Here is a 13395-nt window from a genome sequence, read left to right as displayed (position 1 = left end):
TGTTCCCTGACAGTCTGGCATGTCTTGGGTACATCACTTAGCTTCTGCATTCTTTGGTTCCCTGTGGTGAAGAGTTCCAATTCTTACATAATAGAGGGCAGGTACACACCTCCAGCAGATTGGAAATGATACCGCTCCAGAACAATCCCAGCTTTACATATTGGCATCTGCAAGCTCATCCAATGGAATTATCCTGTTGAGAAATAAGATGCAGAACAGTAGATGACCAGAAAAAACATAGAAGGTACTTGAAGACACAGCGTTCTCGAGTTATCTCAGAAAAAAAACAGTGAAAGGCAAATATTTCTTGCGCTGAGACAGCTCTGGCTAACATGTTTCCATGCTGTAACATGATAACTGTTGGGAGGCCTTTGCAAGAAGCTTGTAGCTGAGTGTCACGTGAGGCACCTTAGGCTTCTGAGGTGGTTAGTCCCACTTGCTTCATCACATTATCTTTGAGAAATTCCAGGGGACCTGGAAATAAACAAGTGCACAGTCCTTTTGCTGCGCCTGGCAGGATTGGCCTGGGGTGGTGTGTTTCAAATAAGAAATTATTTCATGTGTACTCAGAGATTAGTCTATGTGGCTTTATACATTCTCCTTTCACAGACGGCAGTGCCACTAGGAATTATTACTGGTGTTTTAAAACTTTGGTAATCGTTTGCTTTCATGCCTTTGCAAGTATAAACAGCCTGTTTCAGGGGTTTACTTGCCACAGTTGTATTGCTCATACTCTGCTTCTTGCTTTGTTTGCTGGTAGAATACATACACCAATGCAGACAAGCTTTTGGAGGCTGCAGAGCAGTTGGCGCAGACTGGGGAATGTGACCCTGAAGAGATCTATAAAGCAGCCCGGCATCTGGAAGTACGGATTCAGGACTTTGTCCGGAGAGTGGAACAGAGGAAACTTCTTTTGGACATGTCAGTCTCCTTCCATACTCACACCAAAGAGGTAAGATGTGCATAAGGGAGTTTTTCTGTGTACTGCGGAGTGCTGCAAGAGGTGCTCAGATAAGGCATCTTTCGCTGCACCGCGCGGATATCCAGTTCATTTGATGCATATGACTGTTGTAAAGAGGAAACAAAATGTGAATGAATTGAATGATATAGTACACTAAAATATAGGGGCAGCATATCTAGGATACCAAGCGGTGCTTAATTCGCGACTAGAATATGTTGTTATAGAGTAAGAATTCTCTTGTAAGTACATGAGTTGGTATTAACACATTAGGTATAAACCTAATATACATGCTGGCAGTGTGATACGTATTCTCCAAGGGATTCCATTTGAATGTAATGTTAATTAATGCAGCCATTATTATTAAGTGTTACTGGAAAGCTTACATCGTTTAATGAGGCAGACTTCACTTTTCAGAATTACGGTTAAAGAGCAAATAGCCACACACTGGTACAGCGAATCAGTGAGGACACGAATAAATGCTCTTTAGTGTAATTGAAAAATATCCCAAGATAAGGCTGTCTCGCCAGGAATAAAGTGGACAGGACATCAAATGGGAGGCCACAAGGGATGTAATTAAAGCATACTTCACATTTTTCTGCAGACTAAAGGCCATTCGGTGATGAGTGACTTTTAAAGATAGGGTTTCTGCTGAGAGAGAGGGAATTAGGTGGGATGGTTGTTTTCATGGTCTGCAGCATCTGTTTGCAAACCCACACGTGATCAGGAAGATGTGCTTAGAAGCTGAGTACTTTCCCTGTGTTTGTTGATTTACATGTTACAAACAAGTTGTGTTAAGCAGGCTCCCCACCATGCTGAAGCCTGCTATTATGGGTGTATGCACACGTGTGTATATATACACACACACACACACATATATATATATATATATGGAAGATAGTTGGAATCATATTGTGTCCACTATAGTTGTTGATACACAGAGGTTTTCCTTTTACATCCTGCCTCTGCAGTCTACTAAAATCCAGATTCTTCAAGCTTGTGAATAGGACTATTGTTCCCAGAGTAGCTCAGACGCTTGCAGCGTTTTCCCCACAGGGGAAAATGAATTGGTTATTTCCTCAGTCCAAATTATTTCATATTGGTTTCCTACTGTGATTAACCTCGCCTCACCTATGCAGGTGGTGACTACTAACACAAAGATAGGCATGACTCCAGGAAGTTATCAGGATCATATGTTTTCTGTCATCTAAATTTCTTCTGATGATTACCAGTACTGTGTAGCCTAATTTGGGTTTGTGAGCTACAGCTTCCCTGTGCTCTAGCACAGTGGATTGCAGTGCACTGTACTTCTACCCTTCTCCAACAAGCAGGGAATTTGCCTGCTCCACTGGCCTAGATTTAATGAGCTCAGTCAGTACTTGGTGTCAGCTTTAGGGAGATCCAGGATGAGTGGACAGACTGGGTGACTCACTCTCTCTCCAGAGGGACAGGGAGCTGTAACATAAAACTGGGACATCAGCAAAGTCGGGGTGGATCCAAGAATCCACATTCATCAGAAGGAATGACAGCTGTTGGGTTGGATGCAAAGAGGCTGCTGAAGTTGTTGCAGCCTACATCAATGCCCCAACATCCCAGGATAATCCATGGTAGCTCTGCAAGAGAAAGGAAAGGAAGTTTTCACTTACTTACCCCTTTGTTAATTCATTCCTGGGGCAGCAAACAGTGTTTTTCTGCACCTTCACTGAATTTCATTGTGTGTCAGTACCTGCCTCCTTCAATGATACGTTTCTGCACTTCTGGCAGTCTCACAGGCTCATATTTTTTGCCAAAAATAATAAGTGAGGAAATTGCTGTGGTTTTAGTATTTGCATGTCAACTGGGGGGGATCCCCACAGACAGTGAAGTAACCAAAGACTGTGAGGGGGCCCAGGTGCAAAGGTCAAAGCACACATTTGGATCTGTATTTACCTTTAATGCTATAAACTAGATGGCTTGAGTAGAAATGACTCATTGCTTGGCCCTTCACCTATATTGTAAAATGACATGTTAACCAATGTAACTGTCATGCTTCAATATGACTGTAGAACAGATGTCTCAAAAATGGAGAATTAAAGATTTCCTTCCTTTGCCACCTTGCCTATCACAGCATTATGTCCTTTCACTCTTTCATACCAACTGATCTCAGGTAGTTCCTTGCTGGGCCCTGACTACATGTGCTCAGCCCCAGTGAGACCTCCCAGCCTACAGAGATGGGCTGGACCAAATGTGGGTATCTCTTGCTCTAGTCACTTGCCCAGTTGCCCAGGTCAGACCTGCACCATCCATGCTTATTTTATGAAGCTGCTTAAAAACAAGCTCAGTGTATTTCCTAGGATTTCAGTCCCAACCAACAAAGATAAGATTAGATTCGATTTTTAAAATGAGGATTTAGCAAGCAAAATTCACTTTGCATCAGTAGCATTAAATCAGAGTCAGATTTTAATTCTAGCAGGTGTCAAGGCAAAAAAATCCATTTGCTGCAGCAGTAAAACACAGGGAGACCTGAGATCCACTGCTGCTATTGTGCTGGGAGGCATTCCAGTCACAGGGCTGACACACCTTGCCTCTCCTACCTGCCATGCTGTGCCTGATGCTGAACTGCACTTTGCCCTTCCAAACCCATCACCTGGGAGTGTCTTGGGGAGAAAGTAGTTTGGTTGGCATGTTAATGTGTTTATCATATGACGTATTTTGCGTTACCCTAGAAGGTATTGATAGTTATTTAATGATAATTATCATTATTCATTTCTCCCTTTGTAGTTCTTAAAAACATTCCTTAAGCTATTAACAATTGCTTCTCTTAGGTCCTTAGAACAGAATAAACAGTTCCCTTCATGTTTTCTTGGCCATAATGCAGGAAACTATGGCGTAGATGTATTTTTCATCTAAGCTCCCAAATTCTCCTTATTTCTTGATGTATTAATCTACTGAGACAGAACTGTTGAAAGGAAGAATTAAGGAGAAAAGACCAGGTCTTACTGACATGTTTTATTATGAAAATATTCTAAATAATCTCCTGCAATGAACATGTTGCTTCTGACAGTTGTCCTAGCACAGATGATTTGCATTTCTGATGTGGTAACTCCCAGGCATGGGTGAGTACAGTGATTGTGAACTTCTCACTGCTTCACCTACACTCTGCCCACCTCTTCATCTCCACCTGTGACTACTCACATTCCCAGCACCTGAGAAACCTTAAAAGCTACCAGTTTTAAAAAATGATCTTGTCAAACAAATGTTTCCTTTTGTAATCTGCCATGCTAGAACTTCTTCAGGACAATATTTAGTGTTGAATTAGGGAGTAATTTAAATACATATATCCCACGAGCAATAAAAGTTGAGTGGGTTTTTTTCTGCTACAGTAGATGTGAATCTCTTCTCATTTCACTTGAAAGCATTATAAGAGAATTTCTTCTGCTAAATACTGTTTTATACAACTGAAGGAATATGGAAAAGACTGTTAATTAAGCATAATAATAATTTTGATATTTTCTAAGTGGTTTTACCTAAGAATACATGCCATGGGCTGAAATGATGGCTTTCTGGTATGGTAAAAAACATTTTAGAGGCATAAATTTGAGTAGTCACCTAAGTGATTGTTAGTAGCATAACTCATGAGTAATGTAGTTTTCCTATTTCCATGCCTATAAAAGAGATGATGTGTGTCCCACTGTCCTGCAGTATTCATTACGCTCTCTTAGTTTATAGTTAATATTTTCATAGCATTTTAGGCCAAGCCAATCCTGATGGTGTGAACAGAAACCTGGTGCCTTGGTAATCAAACTTGATTATCTGTATGGCAGGGTAAACTTATAAATTATTAGCAGTGGGATAAATGCATTGAACAGGCTTGTACCCCAGTAATTTCTCTCAGTGTGACTGAATTCAGGTTCTTACTTTAGATCTGCATCGGTTATTGGCAGGATTTTCAGATCTTGCAATTTATCACAAAGCTCATGATAGTTGATGTTTTACTGTGAGCTCTCAGCTGCTAAGATCAAATGATGAGACAGGATTCTCGGCTGCCATTTCATTTTGTTTAAAAGATAATAGTTTTTGAGCCTCCTGGAGAAGAGGTTGCAGATGTGATAAAATTACACCCTGAAGACTCAATAAACCTCCAGGCAAATAGTAAAAACATCTTTTAATTCATGGTCTGTATCTTCATATTTTACATCAGGCTTGGAGTTCTGTATTTACAGTTCTGAGGTGTACTTTATAATTCCAAATACAGAAATGTAGGCACAAATGAGCACTGCCACCTCTTCTGTATCATTAAAAACTTTTAAAATTCTCTTGGATAATTAAATGTTGGCTTAGCAACTTGTGTCTTTACTTTCCATAAAGTTTTTCTTCCCTGTTTAGCAATCATAGCTTTGTTTTGCCTGGCTTAGCAGCAGTTTCTGATACAGCTTCAGTTCTGGGGGTTTAACAGCACTGTAGAAAAGCCTGGGAATTGCTTTTGTCAAGTGACTGTTGAGATGAAGCTGCATATAGATAGCTCTCTGTGTGTGCAAATAAATTCTTAGCTTCACTGGTGGGATTTTAGGCTTTTAGGATTAACGTTGATATTTAAGAGCAAGTATATGTCAGTCAGTGTATTCTCTGTATAACTGAAGTAAAGATTTGTTGTGTTACTTGTACTGGCTGACAAAGAAGTTGCTAATTTAGAACAGAAGGAACTTCACTGAATTTAGATCCATTTGTGGTATATGGGTCTTACCTCAGCTACAGAGCAGTTCTGTAGCTGCTTCACAGCTCTCCAGAGCATGAAAAACACGGTTTGGGTTTCTCATGCCTCAGTGGGTCTCAGATTACCACCTTTGTGTTGCCTTGAGTCCTGCAAGACAGCAGCAAAAAGCAGCAGAGGCAGTAGTTGTTTTCAGGCTGTGTTCGCTGGGCATTGTTGACCCAAAGTAAGTCAGAAGAGCAATAGGACAAGGTGCTCAGTGCTTACATCTCCCTGGGGAGCCTGCCAGGTCTGCCTGGCCCACAGAAAGGGGGGATAAGTGTGCTCAGGAAGTAATTGATGTTGAGAAAAAATAACTGCCAAACTCTTAACAGGTTCTTACTGAACACGTGCAAACTGAAACTTGGCAGAGGTCTTCAGAGTGACCAAATTTGGGCAAATATTCACAGGGATGACATAATGTATATTCTTGACATCAAGGCTAAACCCTGCAAAATTTCAAACCCTTGCTTTAAAACGTGGAAGGTCTGGAGCATCTCATGTGAGCAGAAATAAGACTCTTTTCCTAACACAGGGAAAGTAAGTAGTTTTCCCCCTTCTTCTCATTCTGGACCTTAAAATTCATCAAGTTCAGCTTTATGCAGATACCTGGTGTGGAAGCTTTCACTCTGAAAGAGGTCGTCTGATGAGGTTATGAGAAAGTGAGAGCAAAGTCCTGGACAATTGTCAGGCAGCTTCCTATACATGCACCTTAATTATTCTTGTCCAGCAGGTCACCTTGGTCACCCCATAGCTATCAGCGGGGTTACTCGAGTGAGTAATGGGAGTTACCCATCAGTTAGGAACAGTAACAGTGTTTTATTGCAGGGCCTGTTAACGTCGTTTACTTGATAACCAAGGCCTGTGAAATTAAATTCTTTCTGCTCTGGTTGAATGTTGTGATTAGATTATTTCAGTGCAGATCACTAATTTTGACAGGGTTTGGCCCTCACATTGTGGCAGAGTCACTGGGAAGCAGGGAGCAAAAAGCCCGTGAAGCCAAGGTCTGCTGCTGTTGACTCTCGTCAGAAGAGTTGACAGAACGAATCAAAGTTAATCATGGAGCAAACAAGACAGTAGTTCTGGGGAATATTGTATAATCCTGTTACTCACTGAAAATTGACCCAGGATTCAAAGTTAATGTTGCTGAACTTAATATTTTGTTGTTTGACTTTAACTGTTAATATTGACATTTCAGAGACTTGTGATGAAGGGAATAATCAGTTTGGCAGTTCCATTTGCTGGCAACTTCCCGAAGTCCTGGTCTCTGAAAATGTCTACCACAGAATTTGTCTTACCCACTTGCACATTATTCCTGTCCTGGAAAATGCTTTTGTTCCTTTTTTCATATTATGGCCAGATCTAAAACCCAATGAAAGCATAAAACACTAAAATGAGCCAAACTGTCTCTCTGCATAGAAAATATTCACTGACTGGCCATTTCACATCCTGGTGCTTTTCAGGGTTAGAATGAAGCACCATGTGCCTTATTCAAAAGCTAGAAATTTTATTCCTTCAGTGGGATAAAATGAACAGCTGAGATATATACAAAATGAAACCTGGACAATACCTACCCCTCTTCTCACCGCAGGGCTGTGAAGCATCAAACCATAAACATACACCTCTTACAGGTATGACTGTTGTATTTGCTGAGAGCTGATGGGGGAGAATTACAAGCAGAGAAATCTCAAGACAAGGGGGTAAAAAAAACAGATGCTTTTATAAGGGATCCAATAAAAGGTGAATTTTTATTGTTTTTAAATAAGAACTCAGTTCATAAACATTCTGATATTCCCATCAGAAGTAGATTTGCAGGCAGAGAGCAGAGGACATGGGAAAAGTGAACTGCAAGAACTGCACATACAGGTAATGTGTGTGCAGCCTTTTGCCTGGATGTCAGATTCCTTGGAGAAGACAATACATTGCCAGCTTAATGCTACTGTTCTGATAATTGGGGCTCTGGAGAGAGCCCTGCTGGTATAACAAGTGTTATTTTTGTGTGAGCTATGCAAAAGTTCACTCTGGGTTATCAGCAATCAATTACTATGAGCGGCAAAATAAGAGTCAACCTCTCTCCAACTCCAGAGCATAGACTCTGGCTTTGACCAAAATGCAAAAATCCAGCAGTCATTCACTCTGATGGTTCCTTTATGGAGTTAAATCTTATCTGTAAAGCTACCAAAGATCTGGGACTGAGGAACCAGGGCAGCTGGAGTGGTGTGGGGTGCCCCTCTTTCCTGTCCATTTGTTGTCTATAAGCAAGGGCTTTTCATGAAGGATTAAGAAGCTGGGAACAGAGAGAGCTGTGGTATTCTGGCAGCACATCCCGCTCTTGAGCAGGGGAGTTTGAAGCACAGCCAGACTGCTAGTGAATAGAATTCTGCCATCTGTGAGGGTAAAAAATTGTGAGACAGAATCAAGGTAAGAAGAATGAAATGTTTGTAAATGCAGCCATAAAGACCAAATCTCAGGAAGTCAAACCTACAGCAGAGCAAAGGCAGGTGCACGGAGAAGTACTCTCCATCATTCTGCCATGTGCTAGCCAAAGCATTCCTGTAGAATGCATTTAACTTCACACTTTGCTATTTGCATTTTTCAGGCCATTCACCAGAATTTTGACTGACTGTTTTGGCTTCACTCTATTATGGTGACTGGCTTTTGAGGGCCCTTGCACATGCTTTGTGTATTATGGAGATGGGTCTCCAACCTGTATGCCTCGAGCTCCCAGTAACAGTGGTCCATGCTGCAGCTAGAAGGGTGTTCTATGAACACCTTTAAATAGGATGAGCTGGCTTTCATAAAGTGCCCTTTTATTAATCATATGAGAGCCCTTTTTGCCAATTTCCTGAAGCTGAGGAAGATGAGCTTCTCACAGTTCCACTGTGTGAGCTTGCAGCTTTTACTGCTGTGTACAAAGGCAACAGAGCGAGTGGGCAGCCAGTGCTTATGATAACTTGTGCATAAATCTTCATCAAAGCCATACAGGGACACTCCTGTAAATCACTCATTACTCAGAAGGCACATTCTGTTGTGCCTTAAGCACAGGCATGCAACGGAGTCTCCACAACTAGTTTAAAATGGTTAGTAGCACTGCAGTGGTTCAAGTTATGGATCCAATAAGACTGGTTAGAGAAAGGTCCCACGGTTTCTTTAATCCCTAGCAAGTTTCAGAATGATTCAGGATTGTTGCAAACTATTCATTTCTGAGATTCCTAGGGTGCACAAAGATGCACAAAAGGCTCAGAGCAGCAGATCAGGGTACAACCAAAAGGGGTATGGTTGGTCACTGGAAGAAGCACAGGGGGAGGAGGTAGTGCAACTCCCATGTGAAGAGTAATGAAGCATTTGGAACCAGTGACAATTTAAAGGAAAATGTAATGGTACCTGCATTTATTTAAGTAAATTGCTGAATTTGTAGTGTACATCTTACAACTATGGAAAACTGCATCAAATTGTGCTGCATCACACTGGTGTAAATCTGAGGAAATCTCAGATTTTGATATAGAAAGAACTTCTCCAAGTTATCAGTATGATCAAGTGCCGAATTTGATTTGCTTAGTACAATTACTGCAGTTAATTACATCCAGATTGATAATTACAAGTAACTTATATTGAAATTATACTAGAAGAGAAACATGTTTTTGCAATTCATAGTGGTAGCAGAAGCAGCACAGAACATGTACATCTGATTCTTCAGTTATAAGCCAACTTTCTCTCCTAGAGTGAACAGCACCTGAATTACATTTACATGACCTTGGGCTGGGGATCTACACGCTCCCTGATGTAAGCATAGCTACTCAAATCACGTTTCCCTTGGGAGGAGATTATTTTGTGCTCTATCAATCTGGTCCATGCAGGACTTGGAAAATGCATCAGATGTTTAGGCATCGCAAATCCTTTTGCCATAGGCAAGGTTACTAATTAAAAAGTGTCAGCATACAGAAGCACCAGATGCAGCCCAACCCAGGATGAATGTCAAGAAATTGGCTAGGAAAAGAGAAAACGCAAGAAGGAGGTTAGGAGGAGATCAGATGGGTTTTTTCACAGAATGTTCCCTTTCTTTCCACTCCTTGTTTCTTCCCAGCTGGTTTGGTGGATTCTGACAACATTACTTCTTGCAGCAGGGTGTCTCATCAGCTATACCTTACAGTAGAAGTCACATATCGTGGCATTTCATATTAGTGTCTGGTCATATCCCATCTTGTCACATTTATTAGGTATGCTGTCATTGTGTGACACTTTGCTGGTGGCATGTGGTCACATTACAGCTCATCATTACATACATTGTTTTCTATGTTTCTGGTGACATTTCCTTAAGACCTTGAATGTGACTTTGGAAAATCTCATTGAAATATGCTTCCACTTTATAACAACCTTCAGTTCTTTTACCTGAAACAGCACCAGATGCATTCTAAGTCTGGATACACATCAGCTGATGATAGTTAATTGTGCTAAGAAGTTTTATTATCTCCACCATGTTGGTATGGGGAAATAAAGGTACAAAAGGGAATTTCCTAAAGGATGCACAGTGAAGCCAGATTTAGGACAGCTCTTGAACAGGTGTTTAAACATAAGCAAAGGCTGAAGTCCTGCCATGAATTAACCTGAATGTGGGATCTATGTGACTTCCTAATGCATATTATGAAAAAGGTAGATGTTACTGCTCAAGACAGATTTGTATAACCCTGGCATAGTAGCAGAGGAAAATAGGGTTGATTGACATCTCCCTTTGGAGCAATTCTGTTTGTGGTGGTGGTGTTTTTTCTCAATCTCCTTTTAGTTCTCCACACATTTATGTTACAAGATAGGAAGTGGAAGCAGTACACATCAGCTGGGAATAGAGGGTCCCCATATTTCACTGAATTCTTCTGCATTCTGTTTTAGCCTTCATTGCTGTGATGGATGTTCACTTTACAAAGTTGGCACAAGCATTCTTTTGGGCCCTGCTCTGCCACACATGCCCCTTCTCTGACATAGTAAAGAAGTAGGATATATACCCTGGAAATTTGCTTGTTTCCATTAACTTCCTTGTTCTGAATGACTAGTAAGTGTTGTACAATGGTAATGCTCGTGGATTGAAGTGACTAAAGTTTGCTTTTCATTGATCACATGACTCAGTGCTTTTAGACTGGCTATGTGGGGATTAAAACTCATCTTTGGCATTTTCAAATAGCAGCTTGTATATATACTGGATGTGTAATAGTTATTCCAAACACACAGTCAAGATTTTCTTAGCAATCTCTTTAGGTTTTAGATTTTGTTTAAAGTGGTCCCTTGCTCTAAGTCAGAAGCATTAATTTCTAGGTAACAGCCACAGATGTCCTTCAAACCTCCAGTAAGTGGTCTCATTAAGTCCTCGAGTAAAATGAAGGGTATTGCATCAGACAAAATAGCTGGGAATAGAGAGCTGTATTGTCTCATGGATGGAGGGAAACTGCCTGTGTTTTATATCCAAGAGAGATGCAGAAGTTGTTACAATGCATGAGACATGCCAGATGCTCCCCCGAAAGAGGGGGGAGAGGGGTCATTCTTCTTTTCCACTGGTCTAGTAATCAGAAGAGATTTGTTTTTCTTGTTTAAAGCCATGGTTACCTTGATAAATAAAAACCTCAATTCTGGAGTCTCTATGGACCTTCAGCATAGACAATATTGGGCTGGTGTTTGCCTTAGACTTCTGCATAGCTGACAACTATAACATTTTTAAGCGTAGTTTGTATGAGTCAGATTTGTGGCTGGATCTCTCTGATGGATTTAATTCAGATTTTACCACTAATATATTAGTATTTCATATCAAATTAATCATACCAAAGCATGGGTCAATGTGAAAGAAGTACAACAGTTATTTCTGTGTTATTTCTTCATTGTTTTCCAGGATTCTGTATCTTTGGTTTAGTATATGTTAAGAAGTACAGTGCAGAGATTATCTCTCTGGAAGTGCATCACTGGCAAGCTTAATAAATGTCATCCCAACTGGATGTGGAAACATTGTGTTAGTATTTCAAATGTCTGCCTGCATCTACATACGCTGGCCACACAGGGTGGAGTGATGCATTAGCAGTAGTTTGAAGTAGGTGTGTGAGGGGAACAGATGCTCTCAAATTTCGCCTGCTCTAGGAATAAAAGAAGAAAGTCAGTTTCTTCAAATACAAGGTAAAAGTTGTCCTGTGTAATAAGTCGTATTTCCATGAAAAATTGGAAGAGTTCCCTCAGTCTAAGCAAGCTGGCAGTTTAGGAGTAGGTCACAGTGTGAATTAGGGAATGCAGGTGTCTGGTGATTTGGGGGGTTTAATAGTCAGGGGTTTTAAATATCAGTTGAGTTGCGTTGGAATTAGACTTCAAGCCCTATTAGGGACTGATTTTCCTAAACTGAAACAAATAGGATGTGATTTTTACTTCATTATTATCAGCTCTCCTGACTGCTGTGGCAGAGACATGAAGTTAGTGAGGCCTGGTAGTGATTTTGGGTGCTGTTAGTTGTAGCACATAACACAGGAGGTTTGTGAGGCAGGTTCCTATTGTAAATTGTAGCTGAAAGATCTTCCTAATCTTATTAATATTGACTGATTCTTTGTATTAGGATTTCCCAGGGATTGGTGGAATATAAAGGATTAAAGGCCTCTGAGTCAAGGATGACCTACATTCTGGTAGATTTTATTATGCAAATCCTTACAATCAGAGGTCATTAGTGGAAACATCTGAAGCTAATATGAGTTAATATATTTGAGTACTCGCTGAAATTAATGAGTGTTTCTGTTCCAGGTGAGCACAGGACAGTTTATGGTTAAGTATTTCAAAACTGCTTTGATTTAGAAGCATACTTGTAAAGTGATTTAAATATCCAGGTCCTTTTGGCTGCTGCTGAAAGTTGGGTTCTGGAGATACTTTTGAAAACAGGGTTGTCCAATGAAGTTTCAGTAGGGGATAGAAAACCTTCTCTTCAGCCCTTGATAATTTCAAGAAAACAGCAGATTCCTAACAATGAAGCAAGTTCTTGATTTCGCTTTCACTTTTATAAAGGAAATTCCTTGAGGGTCTTTTTGTTATCTTAAGTAGGAAAAGGAAATATGACAAAAAAATTAAAAATCTACTGGACTTCCCATCTCAAAACAGAAAGATGTTTTATAGGCATGGCCATTTTTCTCTTCTGTATTTACCAAGTGCTCTGTTACTTGAAGATCTGATAAGCAGAGAAAGTAATATTCTGGAACGACCTGGTCCTTGGCTGAGTCCAGCTGTCCCTACAGTTGGAGAGGGTGCAGGGACCAGATCAAAATCAGGAAGATTCTCAATGTAATTCATATATAAAGGCATTAATGCGTTTTCCTTCATGGTGGCTTCCCAAAGTTCAACACTTGGCCTTTAGGCCACAAATGAAAAAGCTCTCTTATTTGTTTCTTTAAACATGTTTTCATTCTTTTATTTGTTTCACAAGCCTGCCTACTTAATTGTATTTTTTCTTTTGTTAATACTTCCGTTTTTATATTATGCCTTCCTCCTGAGAACATGAAAATATGTAAATAACCTTAAGCAAAGACCTTCCCCTTCAGGCCGGTAGAAGGGTCAGTACGCTATGTATGAGTAAACAGAGGCGTTTACCCAAAATACTCATAGCTGACTGACAATCTAACTGCAAAACCTTCAAATTAAACATATGTTTAAAACCTTGTTTTCGTGAGTGGCTTACAGTGAGTCAAGCAAAGAGTTGGTA

The 13395-nt window shown here is 40.4% G+C and overlaps 1 protein-coding gene across 4 annotated transcripts in view; it reads left to right on the top strand.

Annotated features, from left to right (window-relative positions):
- KALRN (kalirin RhoGEF kinase) overlaps positions 1-13395 on the top strand; it is a gene marked incomplete at both ends in the record, with an annotated part of 502255 nt that overhangs the window by 296352 nt on the left and 192508 nt on the right. For all 4 annotated transcript variants that reach the window (XM_084264735.1, XM_084264736.1, XM_084264734.1 and 1 more), the window contains one exon: positions 761-952. In XM_084264735.1, the coding sequence (XP_084120861.1) occupies positions 761-952 (192 nt within the window). The remainder of the gene's footprint in view (positions 1-760; positions 953-13395) is intronic.

Source organism: Gallinula chloropus (assembly GCF_964237585.1).
Source record: "Gallinula chloropus genome assembly, chromosome: 5".
Lineage (NCBI taxonomy): Eukaryota > Metazoa > Chordata > Aves > Gruiformes > Rallidae > Gallinula > Gallinula chloropus.
Note: the sequence above shows the minus strand (reverse complement) of the source record. Positions and strands in the feature narration are given on the sequence as shown.